This window comes from Sciurus vulgaris (genome assembly GCF_902686455.1).
Source record: "Sciurus vulgaris genome assembly, chromosome: 9".
NCBI lineage: Eukaryota > Metazoa > Chordata > Mammalia > Rodentia > Sciuridae > Sciurus > Sciurus vulgaris.
In genome coordinates, this window is record NC_136469.1 from 115230238 (window position 1) to 115255676 (window position 25439).

General features: G+C 39.2%; 1 protein-coding gene across 7 annotated transcripts in view; it reads right to left on the reverse strand.

Annotated features, from left to right (window-relative positions):
* The window catches only part of TBC1D1 (TBC1 domain family member 1), a 227580-nt gene that overhangs the window by 88970 nt on the left and 113171 nt on the right, over positions 1-25439 (reverse strand). For 6 of the 7 annotated variants that reach the window (XR_013766002.1, XM_079152792.1, XM_079152793.1 and 3 more), the window contains 6 exons: positions 23660-24091; positions 20799-20888; positions 18804-18908; positions 18149-18281; positions 12916-13007; positions 6080-6190 (listed from right to left, as the gene is read on the reverse strand). The exons of the other annotated variant lie outside the window; for it this stretch is intronic. Coding sequence is in view for 5 of the 6 variants with exons in the window: in XM_079152792.1 (XP_079008918.1) it covers positions 6080-6190; positions 12916-13007; positions 18149-18281; positions 18804-18908; positions 20799-20888; positions 23660-24091 (963 nt within the window). In the remaining variant the exon portion in view is untranslated. The remainder of the gene's footprint in view (positions 1-6079; positions 6191-12915; positions 13008-18148; positions 18282-18803; positions 18909-20798; positions 20889-23659; positions 24092-25439) is intronic. 7 annotated transcript variants of the gene reach the window in all.

The following is a 25439-nucleotide window of genomic DNA, read 5'->3' on the forward strand; positions in this document are numbered from 1 at the left end:
TTAGCAATAAAAGATATTGTCAAGTTTCTCTCCCCTAAATGGTACCAATGCATGGTACCAGAATTAGCACAGGAGAGTCACATTTACAGAGTATTATCATATTTTACATTTCTGTCGAACCTATTGCTATTAAGCATCTTTTAATTTTATTCAGTAATCTGATGCTCAAAGACACTACATCTTTTTCTTAAATAATGAAATCCTAATTTGCCAATGAATGTTACACATGTTTCAAGGCATAAGAAAAGGTTCTGATAATAGATACATTCAATTTTGTATAAAAATAACAACACACTGCAAAAAGTGACTTCTGGCTTGGAAATTCCTTCTAGAAGGGAGACTACCACTTACTTTTGTTTTTTCCTAGTCCTGAGCACACAAAACATTATATCTCAAAACCCTAGCAAAGAACAGATCAACACAAAAAGCAGTAGAAGACAAAAAAATAATTAAAATCAGAGCTGGAATCAATGAAATTGAAATAGAAGAAAAAAACTGACAAAACAAAAAGTTGTTTCTTCGAAAAAATAAACAAAATTGATGAATCCTTAGCCACACTAATGAAGAGAAAGAAAGAAAACTCAAATTACTAAAATTTGTGATGAAAAAGGAAATATCATGAGAGACACCACTGAAATACAAAACATAGTGAGAAGCTGTTTTGAAAATTTATACTGCAACAAAACAGAAAATCCCAAAGACATCGACAGGATTCTAGAGACACATGCTCCTCCCAAAATGAATCAGGAAGGCATACACATATAAGCAGATCAATTTCAAGCAATGAAATAGAAGAAGCCATCAAAAGCCTACCAACCAAAAAAAGCCCAGGACCAGAAGGATTCGCAGGCAAGTTCTACCAGACCTTCAAAGAACTAATTCAAATACTCCTCAAATTATTCCATGAAATAGAAAAGGAGGAAACCCTTCCAAATTCATTCTATGAAGTTAGTATCACCCTGATACCAAAACTAGACAAAGACACATCAAGGAAAGAAAACTTCAGACCAATATCTCTCATGAACATAGATGCAAAATTCTTTTAACAAAATTTTGGCAAATCTCATACAGAAACATATTAAAAAGATAGTGCACCATGATCAAGTGGGGTTCATCCAAGGGATACAAGGTTGGTTCAACATGTAGAAATCAATAAATGTAATTCACCACATCAACAGACTTAAAAGTTAAGAATCATATGATTATTTTGATAGATGCAGAAAAAGCACTTGATAAAATACAGCACCCCTTCAATGTCAAAACACTAGAAAAGGGATAGTAGGAACATACCTCAACATTGTAAAGGCCATCTATGCTAAGCCCAAGGCCAACATCATTCTAAATGGAGAAAAACTGAAAGCATTCCCCCTAAAAACTGGAACAAGGCAGGGATGCTCTGTTTCACCACTTCTATTCAACATTGTCCTTGAAACGCTAACCAGAGCAATTCAACAGACCAAAGAAATTAAAGGGATACAAATAGGAAAAGAAGAACTCAAACTATCGCTATTTGCCAACAACATGATTCTTTATTTAGAGGATCCAAAAAATTCCACCAGAAACTTCTAGAACTCACAAAAGAATTCAGCAAAGTAGCAGGATATAAAATCAACACTCATAAATCTAATGCATTTCTATTCATAGGTGATGAATCCTCTGAAAGAGAATTAGGAAAACTACCCCATTCACAATAGCCTCAAAAAAAAAAAAAAATACAATATTTGGGAATCAATCTAATTAAAGAGATGAAACACCTCTACAATGAGAACTACAGAACACTAAAGAAAAAAATTAAAGAAAACCTTAGAAGATGAAAAGATCTCCCATGTTTGGATAGGCAAGGCAGAATTAATACTGTCAAAATGACCATACTACCAAAAGCACTATACAGAAAAAAAGGTAGACTCAAATCTTCATCATGTCGGCTTAGGACCAGACTTCCTTAACGAGACTCCCAAAGCACAAGAAATAAAAGGAGGAATCAATAAATGGGATGGTTTCAAACTAAAAAGCTTTTTCTCAGCAAAGGAAACGATCAACAATGTGAAGAGCGAGCTACAGAGTGGGAGAAAATCTTTACCCACACGCATTTCAGCTAGAGCACTGACTTCCAAAAAGAACTCAAAAAACTTTATACCAAAAATATAAATCACCCAATCAATACATGGGCTAAGGAACTGAGCAGACACTTCAAAGAATAAGATACACAAGCTATCAACAGAGAAATGAAAAATGTTCAACATCTCTAGTAATAAGAGAAATGCAAATCAAAACTACCCTACAATTTCATCTCACCCCAATTACAATGGCGATTATCAAGAATACAACCAACAACAGGTGTTGGCGAGGATGTGGGGGGAAAAGGCACACTCAGATATTATTGGTGGTATTGCAAATTGGTGCAGTCACTCTGGAAAGCAGTATGGAGATTCCTTAGAAAACTTGGAATGGAACCACCATTTAAACCAGTTATCCCACTCCTTGGCCTACACCCAAAGAACTCAAAATCAGCGTACTACAGTGACACAGCCACATCAATGTTTATAGCAGCTCAATTCACAATAGCTAGATTGTGGAACCAACCTAGATGCCCCTCAATTGATGACTGGATAAAGAAACTGTGGTATGGAATATTACTCAGCCATAAAGAAGAGTAAAATTATGGCATTTGCAGATAAATGGATGGAGTTAGAGAATATCATGCTAAGTGAAATAAGCCAATCCCAAAACACCAAAGGCCGAATGTTTTCTCTGATAAGTGAATGATGATACATAGTGGGGAAGGGGAGGGAGAATGGAGGAACATTGGATTGTGTAGAAGGAAATGAGGGGAGGGGATGAGGAGAAGGAAAGATAATGGAATGAGACAAACATCATTACCCTATGTACATGTATGACTGTACAAATGGAGTGACTCTACATCATGTACAACCAGAGAAATGAAGTCATACCCCATTTGTGTACAATGAATGAAAAAAAATAAAATAAATAAAAACCCCAGTGGACACTACAATGACAATTTGTGTGACTTGCTATGTACAAACTTTACCTCCAGAAAGTTAAAAATGAATACTGAATTCTACTTAATAAGATGCATGCTAAAGTTTTTAGGGATAAAAAGCTTATCAGAAACTTTCTTCAAAAGGCATCAAAAAATAAGGTGAACTAAAAGATGGACAGATTTGTATATTAGAGCAACTCTAACAGAATGGTAAAATCTGCAAAATCCGGAGGGTGGGTATCTAAGTGCATGGCAGAATCCTTTCAACCTTCCTGTATGTTTGAAACTTTCCTAATAAAATGTCAGAAGAAAGGCAGGCAGACAGACAAACTTACTGGAAAATGGACCCAGACTAATCAATAAGTAGTTATATAGCACTAAATTCTGTTAAATTCCTTAAAAAATAATGATCAAAATAATGTACCTAGACCTCAGACAAATCAGCTTGACTGCACATTAGCAAATCAGCTGACCTCTGTTCCCACCATAAAATGTTACTTCCCACACAAAAACACTGTTTCAGCAAGAAACTGTATCTAGTGGCTAGCAGCATTCAGCAAGTCATAGTTGATTTAATATTAATTTTTGTGCCACCCCTGTAGATACAAATACAAGTAGAAAAGATAGGCCCACTGACTGAGACAGGACATCCTGTTAATATGTATATGTTAACTGCTAACTCTTAGGTCTTTGCCCATACTGACTCCTTTTCCATAAGATCAGAAACTTTGTTCAGTTTCTTTCTGATAAAAATCAATTCCTCTGTCAGCATTTGACACTGTCCTTTCAGTCTGAAAAGTTCATAGATGTCACTGCTGATATGTGCTGATTAAGACTCACGCTCCTCTGTACACATTGAAGGCTGGTGACTAGGGAATTGTCTGTCAAAGTCATGGTCCTACCCGACTAAAAAGGCAACAAAATCCATGGGGTTAAACTATCTGACAGCAAAAAAGGCAAGCAGGATTCCATCTCATGTGATCCACCTATAAGGCAGCTACTGCTCTGAAAGACCTTGCTGCTCAGAGCCCATGGGGTGTCCAGGCTGGAGCTGCCAACCACAAGCCCAGACATGGCTACCAGCCTTCCAGGTCACAGACTGTTTAGAAACCCACAGTGACAGAGTGCTGCAGACCCCAGTTCTGCTTGTAAGGCTCTCTTACGTTAAAGCCTCTGTTTTGAAAATGGAAAATAAAAATTGAATTTATTTCTCCACTGGACAGATCTATGCTCAAATCATAAAGATATTACACTGGTCCATAAAATTGAGTTTGCACTTAGGTCAAAACTTTCCATCTACCATAAACGCTTCATTCATTTCCCTGACAGTTAAGAATTATTTCGAAATTATCGATTTCCTGTTGGAACAAGTCAGATTGACTCAGAAAAAAAGAAAATAAGAACAAGGAAAAGACTATTACTAGCACACAAGAAAAATGTTTTAAAAGGTACACAGAAGGAAAAGAAATAGGTTGAAAAGTGCACTAGAGAATTCACTGGAAACCAACTGGGGCTGTCCATTCACACGTGGACAGGAGGGTGTGGAACCCGAGTTTTCCTCCAGGTCCAGACTAGGGAAGGAGGAACAGCAGCAAACCACAGCTGAGATCCAAAGAGATGACTTACTGGCCTCAGCAGCACTACTGTGGGGCCCTAGTGGTCAATGTGCACAGGTTAACTCATGGAACAGTGTCTGGGAGCTCCAGAATTCAGAAGGAGGACATGACTGTCAAAGCCCACTGGAAGGCAGAAATCAAGTAAGGGCAGTTGCTAAGTGCGCATCCAATTAAAACTGCACCAAGATTAGCCAAATTATATTGCTACATTGTGTGCATGCATGAATATTTAACAGTGAAGTCCACCATTTTGTATGATTATAATACACCAATAAGAAATATAGCAAAAAAAAAAAAAAAAAACTGCTGGAGTTTAGGTTTCTGGACAGTGAAGGGTATCCATAGGGAGAGCAGAGCACTGAGCACGAACGTGCCTTTTACCTTTGGAATAGGCACTCACACAGGGTTAAAAAGATGAAGGCAGGGCTGGGGATATAGCTCAGTTGGTAGAGTGTTTGCCTCGCAAGCACAAGGCCTTGGGTTCAATCCCCAGTACCACAAAAAAAAAAAGAGATGAAGGCAGATGGGGTGCAGTGGCAAATGCCAGTAATCCCAGGAACTTGGAGGCTAAGGAAGGAGGAAGATCTCAAGTTCAAAGCCTGTCTCAGCAATTTAGAAACGCCCTAAAGCAATTTAGTGAGACACTGTCTCAAAATTTTAAAATAAACTAAAAATGGTTAGGGAATGTAGCTCACTAGGAAAGCACCCATGGGTTCAATCCCCAGAACCAAAACAAAAAAGGTAAAGGCAGGATGCTTTTGGAAAACTAATAAACTTTAACATCTTTCACTTATACTGATTTTTATCTAAATTTTCTGGAAATATAAAACACATATGGTTTGAAGCTATTACTGATGAATTGATTTACGTGGAGTTAAGAGACACAGGAAAATGAACCATGGCATCATGTACAATAAACCTCAAACTCAAAGGTATTTGAAGGTAGGTAGCCCGAGCCCCCAACATGGTACCCCACCAACAACAAAGCTAAATAAAGCTTGTGGGCAGAAGATAGGACTCTTAATCCAGACTGTATAACACTGTATTTGACATACTGTTAATGCTACCTTGTTGTCTCATAGCATTTACACTATAAAGCACTTGCAGGCACTCTGTGTAATTCCACAGCAACCATGCAGTGTCATTCCCATTTCTTAAGGGAGAAAGGTAAGGGGACATGAGCAGCTCCCCCAGTCACAGAGCTCCCACAGCAGTATCCATTCTGAACCTAACTCTCCTGTGCTCTAAGAACTCTGCAGATCAGAGCACCTGCTCTAACCCCCAGGAGACCCAGAAACTCCTTTCATCTTCTTCAAGCATAATCCAGCCCAGGCAAATTTTCCCTATATATGTAACAAGTGAAAAGGGAACAGAAAAAGATGTTTGTTTCAGCCTTCAGAAAATCCCCAAGGCTCTGCATATATGCTGTCTTGGAAAAAGGTTAGAGGCAAAAGTGGCCTACCTGCTTCATCTCCCCAACGTGGATGTGTTCTTTCTGTTTCTCTTCATATAAACTTCTCAGAAAAGAAATTATCAACTCATTCTCTCGCTGTTCATTCCTTGGTCTCAATTTCTTTTAAAAAATCAGAAACATAATATATTACATTTATTTTTTAATTATCAACAAAATAGTTAAACCATCCCTTTGGAAGTGACAACAGACTAGTGCGCTTTTATTCGATCATCTCACCAGGGGGCGCCAACGATCTTAGTAGTGAAGACAACTTTTTAAAAGGGACAGACAGTGGTGCTAGCAATCCAGATTTAGCTTTTGATCCCTGATGTTCTACTACGAAAAATTTAACATCAGATTGAGGCAGGCAAAATATTTAATCGACAGTTTTTAAAACGCAAGGAAGAAACAAAATCCATGTAAACACCCGGAGGTCAGGAGTCATTATAAGCTCTTTCAGTTAGGGAACCGGAAAGGAATACAGTAACTGAATTCAGGATTACAGTTTCACATGCCAAATATGTTCATCATGAAGCACTCTGAGGAATCCCACGAGGCATGAGCTTCCACACAAAATCTGATGGCTGTTCTCTCCCTCTCTCGCTCCTCCCCTACTCCATTTCTCCCTCCTCTACATTTTAAGTCTTTAATTTTTAGACAGAGCAGTGGCAAAGGACTAGAAATCAAGACATGCAGGTTCTAGTTGCTGACCAAAGCAGAGTCACTCTGTCTTAACCCCACCCCAACCCCAGTTAAAAGGAGAACTGTGCACAAAATAAATCAGAATGCTTCCACCATCTCCCACGTTATTCAGATTTGAAAAATCAGAATCCATTTTTATAAGGTCATCTAATTTAACATTATTTTCTCTGAATGTGAAGAAAACAAAATGAATTACTCTGGAGACAGTTTCTGATCTATGAACTCTAGAAATATATCTCTTATACTGACAGTTATCCACTGCCCTGTTCTCCTTCTCTAACTCCAAATTTCCAGTCTGCCTTTAACCCAAAGATCGAGTATGCTAAGTGGATCAACTACACAGAGTTGATTCTTGGGTCAAGGCTACTCCTGATATTTATTACCCTTCATGTTGCAGTATTAAAAGCAAAGGTGACCCACTGTCATCCAGATCTTCTGAAGCACCCTCCCTTGAAGGAACAGATCATTTCAAAGTAGTTGTTCCTGTTACTCAAGGAAAAAGACAGTAGATGATCAGGACAGTTTCTTTTCATTAAGTGTGGGAAGCCATCCTTATTTAGCAGACTCAGACTAGGTTGAGCCATGGGATGCGGAGGCCTGGCTTCCAGGAACTAACAGCCATGGAGGTCTGTCCTGGATTGCCAGGAAGCATGTGGTGCCGCATGGGAATGGTTCCCTATCTCCTACCGGAATATTTCCCCAAAGAGAACGGCTCCCCTAACTCCACCTTATCCTGTCCATCACAGAAGAAATTCCTCCAGGTCCTGGCCCCCTTTCCCTGTGTATTATAAATAAAAGAGAGTTGGGTAAGCTGTTGTTGTTAGAGGCCAGAGCTGGTATGGCCAGACCCGTCATGCCCCATCTCGTTTAGAAAGAATATTGGCTCTTGTGTGTTTATTGAGTATATAGTTTTGGGGCAGTTGAGTGATATACAGCCAAATCCTCCTCTGGCAGTTATCCCTTTTCTCATCCACGTGGGACATGATTGAGAGATCCCCCACAATTAAGGACCTACTGCTCTTTTCAAATTTCAGATTTCAGTATTAAATATTTGAGGTCAAACAGACCTCAGCTCCAGACCACAGGTCCTGATGTCACAAAATTTTACATGTTATATGCAACAAGTGGGTTTTTTCCCAGAAAAAGTTTCCATTAGATCCTCAAAAAAGGAAAGTGGTATGCAAGTACCAAGATCCAACTTAATTACTGCTAGATCCAGAAGGTTATAGATATACTGAGATTAAAAGTTCCCAGAACAACAGAAGCTCTCATTCATTGCTGGCTGGGCTGCAAAACAGTATAGTGGCTATGAAAGACAGTTTGGCAGTTCCTTATAAAATTAAATGTACCCTTACCACATGAAGTAGCAATTGTACTCCTTGGTATTTACCCAAATGAGCTGAAAACATATGTCCACACACAAACCTGTATGTGGATGTTTACAGCAGCTCTATTCATGATTATTAACACTTGGAAGCAACCGAGATGTCCTACAAGGCAGATGGATAAACTGCAACAATCCATGGAATGGAGTATTTCTCAGCAGTACAAAGAGATGAGCTGCTAGATCACGAAAAGACACGGAGGAACCTTAAGTACACATCATTGAGCCACCGTGAAAAGGCTATCTGCTATGTTATTTCAACTATACTAACAGACTATGAAGACAGAAAAAAAAAAAAAATCAGTGGCTGCCAGAAGCTGGGGGAAAGGAGGGATACATAGGCTGAGCACAAGGGTTTTTTAGAGTAATGAAACTATTCTGTATGATCTGTAATGGTGGGTACAAGACATTATACATTTGTCCAAACCCGATAATGTATAACAACAAGAGAGAATCCTAATGTCAACTATGGGCTTTAGTTAATAATGTAGCAAATACTAGCTCATCGGTTGTAACAAATGTACCACACCAATGCAAAAATACTGTTAATAAGGGGAAACTGAAAAGTTACATGGGAACACTGTACTTTCCACCCAATTTTTCTGTAAACCTAAAATAACTGCTTTAAAATTAAATTTAAAAAGGCAGAGGGAAGCAGACAGACAGGAATTATAGACAGACAGGAATTACGAGAGGCCTCTGAGCAGGGGCAGGCAGCAGTAGGTCGACCCACCCTTTGGCTCCTGTATCTTTAAACCTGAGTTACTCACGGGAAAGTGTGTACTTTGCTTGGAAAAATTCTTCTTGATTGCTTGTTTCATAATACCAAAAAAGGCTAAGCATGCAATTAATGAGAAAGGAAGAGTATTACTACATTTTTTTCCTCCAAATATACATGAAAGAGACTACCAGAGGCAGAAAATGACATGACAAATGGGTGCAGTGCACTCTTACAATTACTTCCCATTTGAAACTGAAGCCCCTAACCAGAGATCGAATCCCAAAGCTGCCACACATCACAGAGGAAGTTGCTACAGCAGAGAATCACATGTCTGTGGGGTCACACAAGGTCAAGAAATAAATCTTTCCTCAAAATGATTTTAAAATATGACTAGAAGCTGCCCTCCCATTGGGTTCAAACAGATTAGCCAGGTGTCACCATCCTGAAACCTCCTGAGACCACCATCCTCAGGAGTGGCAAATCATCACTTCTTAAAAGTGATTTATTTTTCCAGGCATTCATTAATCAGACAAATTCAAAGAAAATAATGGTGAATCAAGTTGCATAACATCACTTTGCAGTCAAAAATGTCACATGGATTGTTCACAATCTATGGTGTCAGAAATGTGTATGATGATTGGGTGGGGTGGGGGCAGTAACCAGGTGGGGCTCTGAGGCACTGGGGCTCGACTTCTTTTCTTGGCGCTGAATTCGTAGGTATGTTCACCTTATAGAAAGTCACTGAGCTGGAAGCAGTGGCACACACCTGTAATCCCAATTACTCAGGAGGCAAGAGGATCCAAGTTCAAGACCAGCCTTGGTAAACTCAGGGAGACCCTGTCTCAAAATCAAATAAAAAGGGCTTGGGATGTAGCTCAGTGGTAGAGGGCTTGCCTAGCGTGCCTGAGGCCCTGGATTCAATCCCCAGCACTACCAAAATAAAGTCACTGAACTACACACCATCAATATGTGTGCTCTTCTATAGGTATGTTACACTTCGATTTCAAATTTAAACAACAAATTGCCTGCTGAAAGCAATGCTATTTTTGTTACATGGTTCTTAACCTCATTTCTATGAGCATCTTATAAAATTTTAAAGGTCACTGAAAAATAAATTTCTAACACTGATAATGAATGCCACAATGCTGAGAAAGTCTGTGGTGTTCCGAAGAACCTATTTAAAAGGACAATGTAGGTGATGGTAGGGAGGGCGGGGGAAAGTGTTGGGGAGTGATATTGGTCAAATTATATGGTTACAGTGTATGCATGCACAAATATGTAACAACAAATCCCATCATTTAAGTTCAATTATAATGCACCAATAAAAAAACGTGGGAAAAAATAGAACTATATTTGAAAAAAGTATAAGGAACTTATAAGAATTTTTAAAATAAATAAAAATTTAAAAGACTGCATTTGGATACATTTTTGATATCTTTTAAAAAATTATAATAAAACCTTTATTTGAAATAATTTTTAAAACCACAGGAAATCCAACCAATTTTCTAAATTCCTTAAAAAATGAACAGTTTCTTCTAACCATTAATCCTTAAGTTGTGAAAAGTCATGCTATTTAATGAATTACTGATGCCTACTGAATATAAATCTACTTGATTTATCTGCTCAGTACTTAATTAAACCATTCCCTGAAATACACTCATTCTAACTAGAAGAGTTAGACTTTGAGGTTTTTATGTTTAACTGGCCCTACTTCAGCTTGAAAAGTAATTCTTCGAGCTGAAGGTCACCAATCTGGACCTAGTGCATTCTGTGGCTGTGGCACTGTACAAGAGCAGCAAGACCCCAGGGCATCATCTTCATATATGCCAGATGCATATGAAAAGTACACAGGTCAATCAGGTCATAAATAAAAAGTTGGCTTTGTGGTATCATGCATCTTCTCTTAAATAAGCAGAAGGGCCAAGCTGCCCACATGCCATCTGACCCTGAGTCCTCTAGGGGTGCTCAAGGTCAGCAACAACCATCCCTGGTATCATCTGCATAGTTATTATTTATTTATTTATTTTTCCTCATGGTTGTTACTTTTTTATATTAAATTTATTCACAAAACACTGAATATGGCATGTATGCTTTCATAACTATTTAAGTATTCCTAAGCCATTAATTTCAGTAATTAATTTACCTCATGAAAATTTGCCCTTGACACCAAGTACTCTCCAGCAAAGACTACAAAGAAAAACATACACTATCCCATTAAAACAGGATTCACAAAACAGCAAAGCTACCTTTCTCTTTATGACCTTTTTGAAATGCACAATTTTCAAACAGATTATCAGGTACTGCTACCTCAAGACAAACCAATGATTTGGTTTAGAAAATACTTTAGGAAAACCAAGAAGACCATCAATAAGGTATTAGAAGAAAAGAGCCAAGCCAGCTTGTATCATTCAAGAAAGAGCCTTGCTGACAACCAAAATATAAACTGGACTTTTAAAGCCACTTTACAGTCACTTCTCTTTGGTTCACAGCAACCAAATATACTGCAGTCTAGAACAACACATTGAGCTCTGGGATATGGACTGAATGTTGTTTTTTTTAAGGGAACTTTTGTCACCTGCTTTTTGTGTTTCCTCAAGTCTCTTTGCCATAATGTGTGGGGTATATGAAATCCTGCAGTGGAGCAGAAGCTCTCAGAATCATACCAACAGCAACTCCTTACTGCTGCAAAACATGTGTGTATTGCCAAAACCAAGTCACCACACTGTTCTAGGGAAAGCTATGTGCCGATGCCTAAATAAAAGTGAAAACCCACACTAGGGAGGGAGGTATGTGCTCCACTCTTGCCAGGAAGATGCTCCCCAAACTGACTTGGCAGCTCTAGACCAGGAACTGGATCAGCTCTGTCCTGAGCTTCAACTGTAAGTGCATTAACAAGTAGCAGCAAATAGTCTGTCCATTTCTGAAGTCCAAGTACAAATCGCATTACATTTATCCAAGAGGTTTCTTTAAGAAAAAACAAAGTAGTGAGTCTCAAGTTGATTCAGTAAACAAAAACAAAGGCTAGTAGAAATTACCCTCTGGGCCATTTGTGAAATTTAAAAAACTTTCCCGTGCTTTCCTTCTACAAGTAGGTGCCGATCTCACTGCAGGCAGAGAACAAGGGAACAGAAGAACTCCAGCATATGATTAAAAAGGACACTAATCTTTCACCGAAATAAAAAAAATAGATTGTGGGCCCTATCTGTGAACTTTTCCCATAATGGCCAGTCCTGTTTTGCTCAATCACTCCTTTATTTGTAGAACCTGCTGGTCACCACGTCCCTCTCCAAAAAAAGATATTTATTCTTTGTCCTGGTGTGCTCACCTACCTAATAAAGTGCAAGGAAACCACAGAAAATGCTTTTGGGCTAAAGCAGACATGAAATTTATGATGAGTTCATTAAAGATTCACGTAGAACAGACCACAGACATGCCAGCATACGCAGCATGGGTTCCCAGAGATATGATGCAGCTAAACGCTGTGTAAGAGCTGTTTTCCAGGTTGTTTAACTTGGAAAGCCAATCAACGTGGTTTTATTCTAGTTTGTGTTTTTTTTTTTTTTTTTTCTTTCTGGTTTGATATCTCATGTGATTCTAAGTAGATAACATGACCAAAATTTGTTTTCAAAACTTAAAAAAAAAAAGGGAAGGAGAAACAGCTCTGTTCAAATTCACGTACAAAATGTTTCATTTAATTCCCATATTTCAGCAAAACCCTGAGCAGGAAGGAGCTGGCAGAGGTTCCCAGGGGCCAGAGTAGAGTGTGGGAACCAGCATACAGGTCCTCTCCTCCAGGCTAAGGTTCTCTTCCTTTTGCAATTTGCCCTCTGAGTCCAACATAACGTTCTAGGAGAGGTGTCACTTCTCCCCAGTTTTCCCATGAAGGCCGAGACAGGAGCCCCTCTGCAGGACTGGTAAAGCTCACACCAAGAGGAACCCGGGCCATGACAACACCACTTCACTACTCTGTGCACAAACAGTTCACAGGTCAGAGGCCTGCCTTTTCTTTCCTGCTAGAAATTAAAAACTGTACTGTACCTGAACCTCCTCAAAAATAGTTGCCTGTTCCTGGTTAGTTAATGTTGTCAGGTGTTTTTGGAGTTCTAGTTTAGTTTTGGAAGAATTCATTCCTATTGAGAGAGGAAAAAAAAAAAGACATGAAAAGCTACTTAGCGAGTTACGTGGCAGTCGGCGTCTTCTATGCTCGCTCTCTTCATTTCCTTACCCACCACCCACTTCAGGCTGCCAAGGTTTCGTGGGACTTCCCATCAGTGAGTGTCCCAGGTCACTGTCACCATCTTTCAAATGAGTGCTGATGTGGTAGGCACTGTGTTTGAGCATCTCACCTGCATCATTTCCTGTAATTCTCAAAACCACCTGATGAAGAGGGTGTTGTTACTCCCATTTCAGTTAGAAAAACTGAGGCCTAAAGAGTTTACATAATTTCCAAAGACCATCCACTTGGGCTCTACCTCAGGTCTGCAAGGTTCCAAATTATTTTCTCCAGGTTAAAACACTTCACACAATCAGAACACTCTCCTCAGAAAAACTATAAATTCACATGGACATTTATATGTAAACATGAAAACTTTTCCTTAAGAAAAAACAACTACTCTTGATTTTGAAAACTGACCCACATTTTTCTCGTGTGAGATTTCCTTCACATAAAATTCAAGTGGCTAACAATCATCCTTTACTATCACTATCACATTTATTAATAGTGTTTAGACCATTTGATTGACATCACAAAGGGTCTGAGGTACAGTTAGAATAAAATCACTATGTAAACTTTTAGTGCCCATCAGAATCTGATATTTAAGTTGTTCCATCCCCACACAAATATGACTCAGGCCCTGTTCTGTGTTTCCTTGATGACCAGAGATAAATGCTACACAAGATGAGAAGATTGAGAACAAAAGAATTTGCTGACCCAGTTGCCATGAAGAAAAAAACTGCCACCGGTTCCTTTTCTTCCAAGGGTAGTCCTCCTTACTCACCACCACCCCTGCTCATCCCTGGGGATGCCCCGGGCAGGGGCTTGACGGAAGGCTCAGAGCCAACAACAGTGGCAGACCCACTTCATGATGGGGACAGCAAGAGGAAACCCTGCTAAGCCAGGTACCCATCTGTAGTAACCTGGAAATTATACCTTTACCTGACACCTGAGTCTGCTTGAAACCCAGAGAAACCGGTGACTGCCTGGTCAGGAGGCCTAGCAGCAGCCTCTGCTCATGTCCCCCTGGAACTGCAGGCAGAGCCCCCTCCTAACAGGCTGAGTTGAGACAGAAGTGGCTGCCCCATTTCACTGCTGCTGCAAACCTCTGCATCCAGAGTCATTCTCTTTTATTTGTTTGTTTATTTGAACCCAAGATAACCCTAAGAGGCTACCCCATGTTTTGTGAATGACTGGTACACCACTTCTCTCAACACTTCATGGGTACTATCTCATTTATTCCTCAAAATTATCCTTGAAGTGGGCACTGTATTTTTAGGAAGTATAGATAAAGAACTGAGACACAACAGAGTCAAGCATTTGTCCAAGGTCACCAGTATCACTACGGACAGAGTTAGAATCCGAACCACATCTGTCTGCCTCCAGAAAGCAGATTCTTACAGATTCAACCAACTCCCTGGATTAGGAGAGCCAAGTCTCCTGAGCCAGGTGGCTTTAAAACAGAGTGAATTCAGAGGTGGGCTAAGTTGCAAAGGATAGGTGGCCTTATCAACATGCAATTCACATACTCTTATGGCCAGCTGTCTATCACACAAAGCCAGGGCAGCTGTAGAGTCATATAGGTCAAGCACAGGACTGAGGAAAGCTGACCTCTTAACAGGCTGTATATGAATTCAGAGTGGCTTTTCCAGCATCACTGACACCTACTGTATTTATTCTACTTTACAGATTCTGGGGCACAACTTAATGACAACAACCAATTAAGAAAACACAGTCTCTAATTTTCCTTGTGACCATATCACTGGTCCACTCCACATTTTATGGAGCTCGTGGTCAAACCATAACTTCCTGTTAGGACTAGCTTTAAAGCAACATGCAACAATTTTTAAAAACTGTTTAATTCTACTTATTAGGAACACAATAGCAAAAAGCAAGAAACTCCAAAACTGTCCTTAAAATAATCACCTCCTCTGCTAAGGATGCTTCTGATAATGTGCCATTCATACTTCTAGAAATGCTTCATTTCATGTAGGTAAACATACTTTCCCCAGACTTCTGAGGGCACTATTTAATGGTTTGTTTTTACATTAATAGAGCTCTTTGCCTTGGTTGGATTTTGTAAAAAATGAATTAAATGATAATTTCTAAAACTATAGCAGCAAAATTCCTACCCTGATTAAAATTTTCAGTTATAACTTTCTTAAGTCTAAGCCAGACCAAAGAAAGATTTATCAAGTAGAATCCTGGAAGCATTCCAGTACTGCAGATCATGATCTGCTTTATCTTCAAGGCCAAAGTCATTGCTGGCTTCTTACTAAACTCTTAAGGGACATTTCCATCATCATTTGCCTTATCTTGACAACCACTAAGGAAAGGGTAGTGATCCTCTGGGTTGGGAGCACTAGTTAAAGCAAAACTTTGCTCATTCCCAGAAATATTTTGTTTAATGTCAGCAAATAGCAACCACTTGGAAAACATAGTCAAAATATGAATCATGTTCACTTTTAAGAGCACTGTAATGCACAATGAACCTTCCCAGACTTTAAAATGTCACCTATTAATCTATCTCAATTTAAAGGAGAAACCAGATACCACTTCACATCCATTAAGATAGCTATCATCAAAGAAAGAAAGAAAAAAGGCTGTTTCTTTGTTTGCTGTTTCTCTCTGAAGATGGCCTACATTCTCCCTTGAATGTTCCTCTGCTTTCCTAAATAAATCTCTGTCAGTCTCTGACTTGGGCAAGTTGAAATTCTTTTTGCATCATGTATGCTAAGAACCCCACTGGTCATGACTTTCTCTGGGAACTCCTCAGACCCTTCTTCAGAGACATCTCTTCCCATGATGTCTCTTGGTGGCCTGTATTAGGATCTTCACAGGCATCAATTTTGTTTTATAAGTGAAGTCTGCTTTTGTGCCTCAGCCCCTTTGAACCTGTTGCTAAAGAAGCTAAACCTGTCACATTAAAACATCTCCCTGAGCTGAAAGAATACCTCCATTCTGATGGCCCATGCTTCACTGAGACCACTCCCCTAATGGTTGGAGCCAAGAATAATGAGAGAAAATAAAGGAAGAAGAGATGCTCTGGAACTCATTAAGGGAACAAAGAAGAACAAAATAGTTTTGTTAGAATTTAATTTCTTTACTGGAACAAGGGATTAACTTGGAAGAGTTGGGGGTTGTAATATTAAATTCGATAGACTGAAAATTTGATTTCATTTAACTCATTAAATAGTCATAAAAAAAGAAAAACAGAAAATAACAAGTTTTGGTGGGGATGTAGAAAAAATGGAAATTGTCAACTTCAGTGACAATGGAAATGTAAAATGATATAACTGTTGTAGAATTTTTGGCTCTTCCTAGAAAAATTAAGCATGGAATTGCCATATGATCCAGCAATGTCAATTCTAAAGAACTAAAAGCAGAAATCTGAATGGATATTTGTATACCAACATTCACAGTAGCATTATTCACAATAGCCAAAAGGTAGAAATAATCCAAAGTCCACAAATGAATAAATGAAATGTGGTGTAAACATGCAATAGAATATAATTCAGCCTTAAAAAGGAATGAAATTCTGACACAGCTACAACACAAATTAATTGAGAAGACATTATGCTAAGTGAAATAAACTAGAAAAAAGAAGACAAATACTACATAATTCCACTTATATGAATTACCTAGAGTAGTAGATGCCAGAGGCTGGGAGAGTAGAAAAGAGGAGTTAGTACTGAAGGAGCTGCAACTGGGGGAGATGAGAGATGGATGGTGGTGATGGTTACCCAAAAATGTAAATGCATTTAATTCCACTCAATTGCAGGCTTTAAAAAAAAATTAAAATGGCAAACTTTGTTATGTGTACTTTTATAATTATAAAAAAGGAAATAAGATCTGAATATCAATGTGGTTTTTCTTTACATAATTACAGTTTATAGTAAGTATTCTAGCTACATAAGAAATGAAATCTTTGCTTTTTATAGAAACATGGGTAGTTTAAATCATACGACACTCCAAAACCACACAAAATTGTTTCAGAGATTCTCCCATAAATGGAACAAGGTGCAAAAATCAAGAAGAGTAAGGCATAAACCCCTTCACCTCTGTATTCCCTCAGTGGGCACTGTCACCGATACCTCAGCTCCTCCATGTCCCCTCTCAGGAAGAGAGATAACCAGAATCTCTCTTTCTGCCTGAGGTAGATTTCCCACCCTCCTTCAGGAGGGACCCCTCCAGTTCATCCTGACCATGCTCAAACTTCTCTCCAATTCTACAAAAGCAGTCAGCTGATACTCAGGGTCTTCCCCCAACATGCCCTTATTCTGCAAAGACAAGAGCAGCAGGTAACAGCAAAGGCTTTGCCACCTGGGGCTGGATCCTGAGTTCATTAGATATTAGCTTATTTCTAGATGTCTCCAATTTATTTATTTGTAAAATATGCAAAATAAATGGGGCCTTTCCTTCCCACAAATACAGAAAATATTAAAAGGATAATGGCATGTGCTAACGAAAGCACTTAGCACCGTGCCTGGCACATCTTCAGCAAATATCAGCAGCAAACCCTAACATTTCATTAGTTTCTCCCTGCAATGAGTTTCTAAGAAGCCAAGGTCAATACAGTCGCTACATCTGTTACACTTTCCCATTCACTCCTCAACTACAACTTGTCTTCTGCTCTGCTCTTCATTACAACAGTGCTGGCAGAGGTCACTGATCACCTTCTAATGGAGAAGCCTAATAAAAATTCTTTACATCTTCTCTTACTAGACCTCCCACAGTGGCCAACATGACTGACCATACACAACTTCAATAATCATGAGGCAACTAGTTTGGTCACCTTTGTTTCCCTAACTCCCCGACTGTCCTCAGAGTACCTCGGATGGGGAGATGGCAAAAGGGGGGAAATGGTTATCTATATATCCCCAGCACCACACAAAATACCTGACACACAGAAGATACCCACTGCACAGTGAGTGTACCTACAACCCCTGCCACTAAAAGGACCCTCTGTTAGGCAGAACCTTGCAGCAAATGCTACAATCTATGGTTTTTCTGGACCTTTAACAACCCTATGTAGAGGCTGCAAGTGCCCCTACTCACCCTCTATCCTCTCACAGAGCTTGTGCAGGGCCTGCAAGGGGCAGCCCTCACACAGCTGGGCTGGAGCTTTTGCTGTCTGCTGCACCGCAGCCACTGTGAAAGCCTGTTTCAGGGTCATCATGATTTCATCAACCTAATGGAAGAAAAGAGAAATCATAACCAGCAAAAAGTCAATTTAAAATCGGATGGGCTGCAATGTCAAGAAAGCTATGGAAGAGAGTTGGCAATTTAAGATTACTCTGGAGTGCGCTGCACAGGTTGACAGACAACAATGATACTGACATTAGGATTATTGTCTGAGAAATACTAATTAGAGGCTCAGGGTTCTTAAAGCAGCTAAGGTAAAAAGTAAAAGTATAAATTAAATACTGAGTGAACAGCAAATTCCTCTGATTGAAAGTTCAATGACATTTTAAAATGCTACGTTAGACCAGAAGGTGAAAGTGAGCATGTTCTTCAAAAACAATTTAAATTTAAAATGCATATCCAAATAAGTCTCAGATATGTACTACTTAGTTATTAGTCATGAGCAAATAATTAAGACCAAATGACATGTCAATGAGGCTATACAGTTTTGCTAAGGACAGAAAAATCGGTGAGGCTGAAATTCCTTGTCAATAAGACTTCTAGGTAAGAAGCACTCATCCTTTCTCACCAGAGCTTCATTTGTGCACTGGAACACGTAACAGACAAAATGGAAGCCACCACCTCCTGAAGACTCCCGGCAGATAAACCCAAAGTGGTCCACATGTCTAATGCCCTGTGGAAGGCAAGGGAAGACAAACAAACATTGGGTTGTATCCAGCAGAGCGAACACTGCCAAAAATGCAAATGAAGACGCATGCAGCACTTACAAAATTACTATTTTCTCAGATATTTTAAAATCAAAAAATATTTTAAATCATCACTCAGATAAGAGAATTAACTTTGCTCCACTAAATTATTACTCTGCCTCCCAGTGAGAGAACTAAGTTTTGGTACTCATTCTAGCATGACAAAAAAAAAAAATATTAGAACTTTTCTTAAAGTACAAAAAAACTGCTTGAAAAACAAAGGCAAACTAGAGATTAATAATGAAATGCAACTGTGTGTGCGTACACATACACATGCAAACTCACATACATATAAAAATTTAAAAAAAAAAAGATTTAAAACAGTTGTAATTCTAAAATAACAAACAAGTTACTGGGGATGGGGATGTTGCTCAGTGGTACAATGTTGCCTAGCATGTAGAAGGCTCTGGGTTTGATCTTCAGTATCATAAAAATAAACAAACAAAAAAAGAGGTAAATACTGAAGTAAACTAGTTTGACAATGAAGTTAAAAAAAAAAAATCACACATATACAGAGTAGAGAAGCTTTAAGCATAAGATACTCAGGTCAAGGTTCTGCCATTGTTTCCTAAGAGCTCTTTCAAATAAACATTTATATATAAACATGTTTTGAAAGCATCAGCCAACAGAAGCAACTTAATACAGATGAGATATCCCCTGTAAATATTAACACATCAAGGTCTTCTGAAAGTCTCAGCACAGAGTTGAGTGCTGACAGACTGGAGTTCAGGGGATCACAGAAACCCAGGCTGTACTTCTTCAGGAAATAAACTATCACATCATAAAAGAAAATATTTAACATTAATATTTCAACCTAAACAGAAGCAAATCAAGATCAAAATTTTGTGAATATTCTCACTTTCAGGCTGATTATTTTCCAGTAAGTAATCCCTGATATATCCTGGCATCTCAATCGATGTTCCCCAGTAGCATATTAAGCACATACTAGTGACTGCTGCTTACAGAAATATGACTTAGGAAAATATCTTTGAAAATGGGTCCCTATTTCATCTATTAAGAAAGAACATTAATGCAACAACAAATCCCACCATTATATACAACTATAATGCATCAATTAAAAAATGTGGGGAAAAAAAGAAAAAGACAAAGACCACTATTTTCATATTTTGGAAAAAATTACTTTTGAACAATTAAGCACATCAAATTATAAATCACCAAATACTAAGACTTTCACATATCTTACTATGGAAATCTAAAATCATAGTTTAAAAGAATAGCCAAACACTAACTTAAGAGATTCCGTATTTGTTAGAATGAAACTGACACAGCTCATTATACTTGAAAGATTCCTCAAACATGAATTCCTATGAAACACTGCTGGGAAATTATTAATATGGAAGATTTCATGGATAAATACATTCTGGGTAAAACCATCAAAGATAAGCCCTATCTACTATACGTTAAGAGAGAAGAAATAAGATGATATATTGATACCAAAAAGTTATGAAATTTTTGTAAAGGATTAGTATATACATATTTATATGCTTGAGTAAACATATATAAGACATATGAATAGACCCACAACACTAGAAATCATGACTAGGGAATACCAAGAACTGAAAAAAATAGAAAGTAGATCTATTTTCTCCAGTATGCTGTTGCTAAGAGAAAATCTTTTCATTTCAAGATTATATTTATAATTTGCCTTAATAGTCTAAAAGAGAAAGAAACACAACATAATAAATCAAACACTTAGAAAACACTTGTTATACCTTTAGCACAGAAGTATGACAAATATTAAAGGAATTCTTTAACAAATTCATTTGCAATCTAACCAATAACCAGTCTCCATTTACCTGAGAGCAAAAGGATATCTCCTTAAAATTTTTCTCCAGTGCTATTTTTTTGGTGTCAGGACTGATGAGGTAAACTTCAGACTGGCCAATCTTAAAAGACAAAAAAAGAAACCAGTTTCTTATGAAAGTTGAATTCATATTTATCATACAAACTGTCTCAGGTCACGACCTATGAAAATAAAAGAGGAAAAGGGGGCATGCTCTCATAAAGTTCTAACTATAGAGTTATGGGAAATCATTTCAAAGGTTCTAATTTATCCACAGATTTCAAGTGGCACAGGACAACTGAAGCACATTCATCTACACAGGCAGCAATCTTCTTCGAGAGGAAAGGACCAAAAGTTAGCAATAAGCTCAGAATATTGACACCTTCATAAGAGGTTTCTACATAAGTGAATATTGAAAAAAAAAAAATGTTTTGAAATAATTATTTTTTACCATTTGTAGAGTACACATAATGTGTTAGGCATTTATATACTAGAGACCTGACATTTTAAAGTTGGAGCACTAGCATAAATTAACACCTCCACATTCACTGGAGATGTCCTAAAACACCTATTATACTGGAATGCTGTGAAGCAACCCCTTCGGCAGAGTGGCCCTGCCTGGCTCTGGACAACCGCCTCCCTGGACTCTAGGCCTCCATACTCCTAAGCTTCTTGGTTCCTCTGTGTGTTGTTTCTGCAGATTTAATTCCTCCTCAGGATCAACCCATTAGTCAGATCCTGACGCTGTTACTGCTATTCAGTCCCTTTTTCTCTAAATTATTTGCAACTTTAAGTAAAATATAAAGCAGATAATACAAAACTGCTGGCAATTGGGATAGAATCAAGAGTAATTATACTCTCAATAAGGAGGTCCAAGAACAACCCTGCCTTTCAGGCCTTCTCACCCGCTGCTCTCTGAACTCACAAGACCCTGCCAGTTGGCCACACAGAAACCTTAGTTCTGTGAAAAGTCACCTCCTGGCCAGGTGTACTGGCATGTGCCTGTATTCCCAACTTCTTGGGAAGCTGGTGCAGGAGGATTCCAAGTTCTAGGCCAGCCCCAGCAATTTAGTAAGACCTTGTTTCAAAATAAATTAGAAAATAAAAAGCTCAGTGGTAGAGCACTCCTGAGTTCAATCTCTGGTAACACAGACATACACACACATAAATCACTTCCACAAAGAAGCCACTCCTGATACCCTGAGCGTTCTCACAGCACCCTCTACTTCTCTGCAGTATTCATGGCAATTGTAATTAGATAACTATCAGTGCTATCAGCTGCCCATCTTGCTTGCTAGAACCTAAATTCCACACATGCAGAGACCATACCCATCTCATTCACTACTGTGTCTCTAGCATGTTGCAAGAGTCCATGTGCAGCTGGGCACGGTGGCACATGCCTGTAATCCCAGTGGCTCAGGAGGCTGAGTCAGGTGGACCACAAGTTCAAAGCCAGCCTCAGCAACTTAACAAGATCCTAAGCAACTCAGCAAGACCCGGTCTCTAAATAATATATTAAAAAGAACTGGCTCAGTGGTAAAGCACCCCTGGGTTCAATCCCTGGTTCAAAAAAATAAAAAAGGAGTCCATGTACACAACAGTCACACAGTAAGAACATGCAGATAAATGCACTGAAGCAGTTATCTAAATGATAATTTTGTTGTTGTTGTTGTTGCTTGAGGGGGAGGGGGGACTCATAGACTACAGATTAAAGTGCAAGTCTGACTGGCCGACACAGCACTCTTCAGCATACAAGGTCAACAATGAAAGAGGAAGAAATCAGAACTGGGGTTATGGCTCAGTGGTAGAGCATTTGCCTTGCATGTGTGAGTCACCAGGTTCGATCCTCAACACCACATAAAATGAATAAGTAAAGGTAAAAAAATTTTAATGGACTGTTCGATTTCAGTTAAAGGTTAATCAAAGTAAAGATTAAGAAGAAAAAAAAAAAGAGGAAGAAATCAGTCCCATTTACCCTGTCACACCACCTGGATTTTACACCTGCACACATTCACACAACATTAACGCTAATGGCCAGCTTCCTCACTCCAAGCATTTCATTGCTTTGGGTCAAGCAACGCTACTATATCACATTACATAATAATGTGTCACATTTAAGGCAATTTTGCCCACTATGGAAAGTCAGCATTAAGAAGAGGCAGAAAGGGGATCAAAGAAAACTAGCTCCTCACATCAGCAGGAACCAACTCACTGTAGGGAGACCCAGGGCCCTCCCCAGGAAGGCAAGCCTCCAAAAGAAACCAGAGTAGTTGGAATCCAGGAGCCCTCTGCCAAGGGATAGTTCCCACACCCATCCCTTTTCTGGCTTGTGGCTCACGGTCAGTTTAACAATTTTCTTCTAGGAAAACACCAAGCAACTAGCTAAACTAATATTTCAGTTTGGATATAAACTTCAAATATAAGGTTATTCACAAACCAAATTATCCAGATTAACAAAGGGTGAAAGTTTTATAAAAAAATACAATAGTAAAGAGAACATTTTCCACCTAAATGATTTCGCTGAAATACATTACTTGAAATTAGTATTTTTGAAAATCCCTCTTTTGGCCTCTTTTCCATATCCGAACTATTCTTTCCCTTGAAAAGGTAGAGTTAAAACCCTGGGAAGTGAAAATAAAACAAAAATTATACAAGCATGTGAGATGGATTCTCTTTATGCTTCCTTTTGGTGGTTTTAAAGGCTTATGGCTAATATATGGATCTTATCCTCAGTAAAAAATAATTCAGTATGAAAAGATATGGATTCCCACATAAATCCAAAAGCAATTTACTAAGAATCTTCACTCAACAAAGCAGACTTTCTGTTGAACAGGTGTCACACCGCAGATGAGCACACGCTTGACAATATTTTACCGTGAAGAGCATAGTTCGATTCTCCTCAATATCTGTTGGCTGCACAATATTGTGTCCACTAATTAGGTGGTTCTCAATGTCGTTTTCCTCAAAAGAGCTGAAGAAACTGCTGCTTCGGAGGCTGGTGTCCTGAAACTCCTTCCTGAAGGCCAGCGAGCGCAGGCCGGGCTGGGAGAAGGACTTGCGCATGGGCCTGCGGGGCTCCGTTGCCCCGTCCCAGTCCGCCCGGCGGCTGCAGCTGATGTGGTTGAACTTCTCGATGCACTCGTCGATCAGTGCCGGCGGGGCCTTCTTGTGAGCCACTGTCACGCGGCCGCAGAAGAGCACCTCGAACTTCTTGGCGAATGTGTCGTCGAACTCCGAGGGGCAACGCAGCTCCTCCTGGCGGGCGATCTTCCCAGCCTGGCGGATGGAGCTAATGATCTCAGGCACCTGAGCAAAAGAGAGTGTCAATCAGGACCTCAGCTGAGGACGCCACATGGACACCCAGGGAACCAACACACCGCACCCTCTACACAAGGGCCACCCTACTGGTCACTGCATAAGCACGATGCAGAGGGCGGGGAGGAAAACACACAACTTCCCAGAGAAGGGAAGGGAGCAGTATTCACTAAGCACGAGTCAGGGGCTTCACTAGAGGGCCCTACAAGGTGAGCAATCTACACCACAGCATCATGCAGCAGGCCTTGGATTCAAATCTAGATTGGTGCCAGTCCAAAGCCAAAGGTGCTCTCCGGAGAAGCTGTCATCTCCATGTTTGTCTCCAACATGGCTCACCAAAACATGACTCAGGGGCTGGGGGTCATGGCCCTGAGTTGCATCATCAGAACCACATAAAAACAAAATAAAGGTATTGTGTCACCTACAACTAAAATATATATTTTAAAAAATTACTCAGTTATTCTAGACTTCATGGCAGTACGCCATGGAAGCCTTTCCCAGTAAATAATGGCATAAATAGGAAATCATCTTCTGAACTATGTATGAAGATCACAGCATTATTATTTTCTTCAATGACAAGCTATTGTTCAGCCCTGTATTTCCTAGAAGATGTGGAGTGACAACATAGCTAATAGGTTTTACTCAAGGAACGAGCAACCAGGGCTCATATCCTCAAGCAATACCCTGGAGCTGCTCGCTAGGGCCCATAAAGCTCTTGGCTTCTCATGTAAAAATCATGATTAAAAGAAGGTACCAAAGGGTTTCACTGGCTCTGATGTCTCTACCACTACACCCTCTAATTGTTAACTTCTGACAAGATTCAACAAAGCATATCAGATATAAAGATGAAACCACACTGCAGTGAATACACATCTGTCAGCTGCTTAGATGATAAACAGCCACAACAACCAGTTCAATATTCAAGGCTCATGATAAGGAGGGATGAAATTAATCTTCAACACCAAGAGTCTTGTTTTTGTTATGACCTAACACCTAAACTGATTTTTTCCATTTTTCTATATAAGGAAAATTCAATTGATGGCCTAATGCTCATAGGTCCAATGTCTATTTAACAACATTTACAGAGGGGAAAAAAAAAATGTCCCCTTTCCAATTCAAGTCAAAGATCAATATGCATAGTAAAGGGAGGTGGTTTGAGTAGGTTTTAAAAGTATGCTTGTTTTCTGTGTCCATGACATAAAGACTCAACAACTCAAAAAACTTTCTCTTTGTCATTAAATATCAAGCACACCTTAGATTATTTTTCTGATCCAGGCATGTGTGTGCACTTGTAATCCCAGCTACTTTGAAGGCTGAGGCAGGAGGATCACAAGCTCCA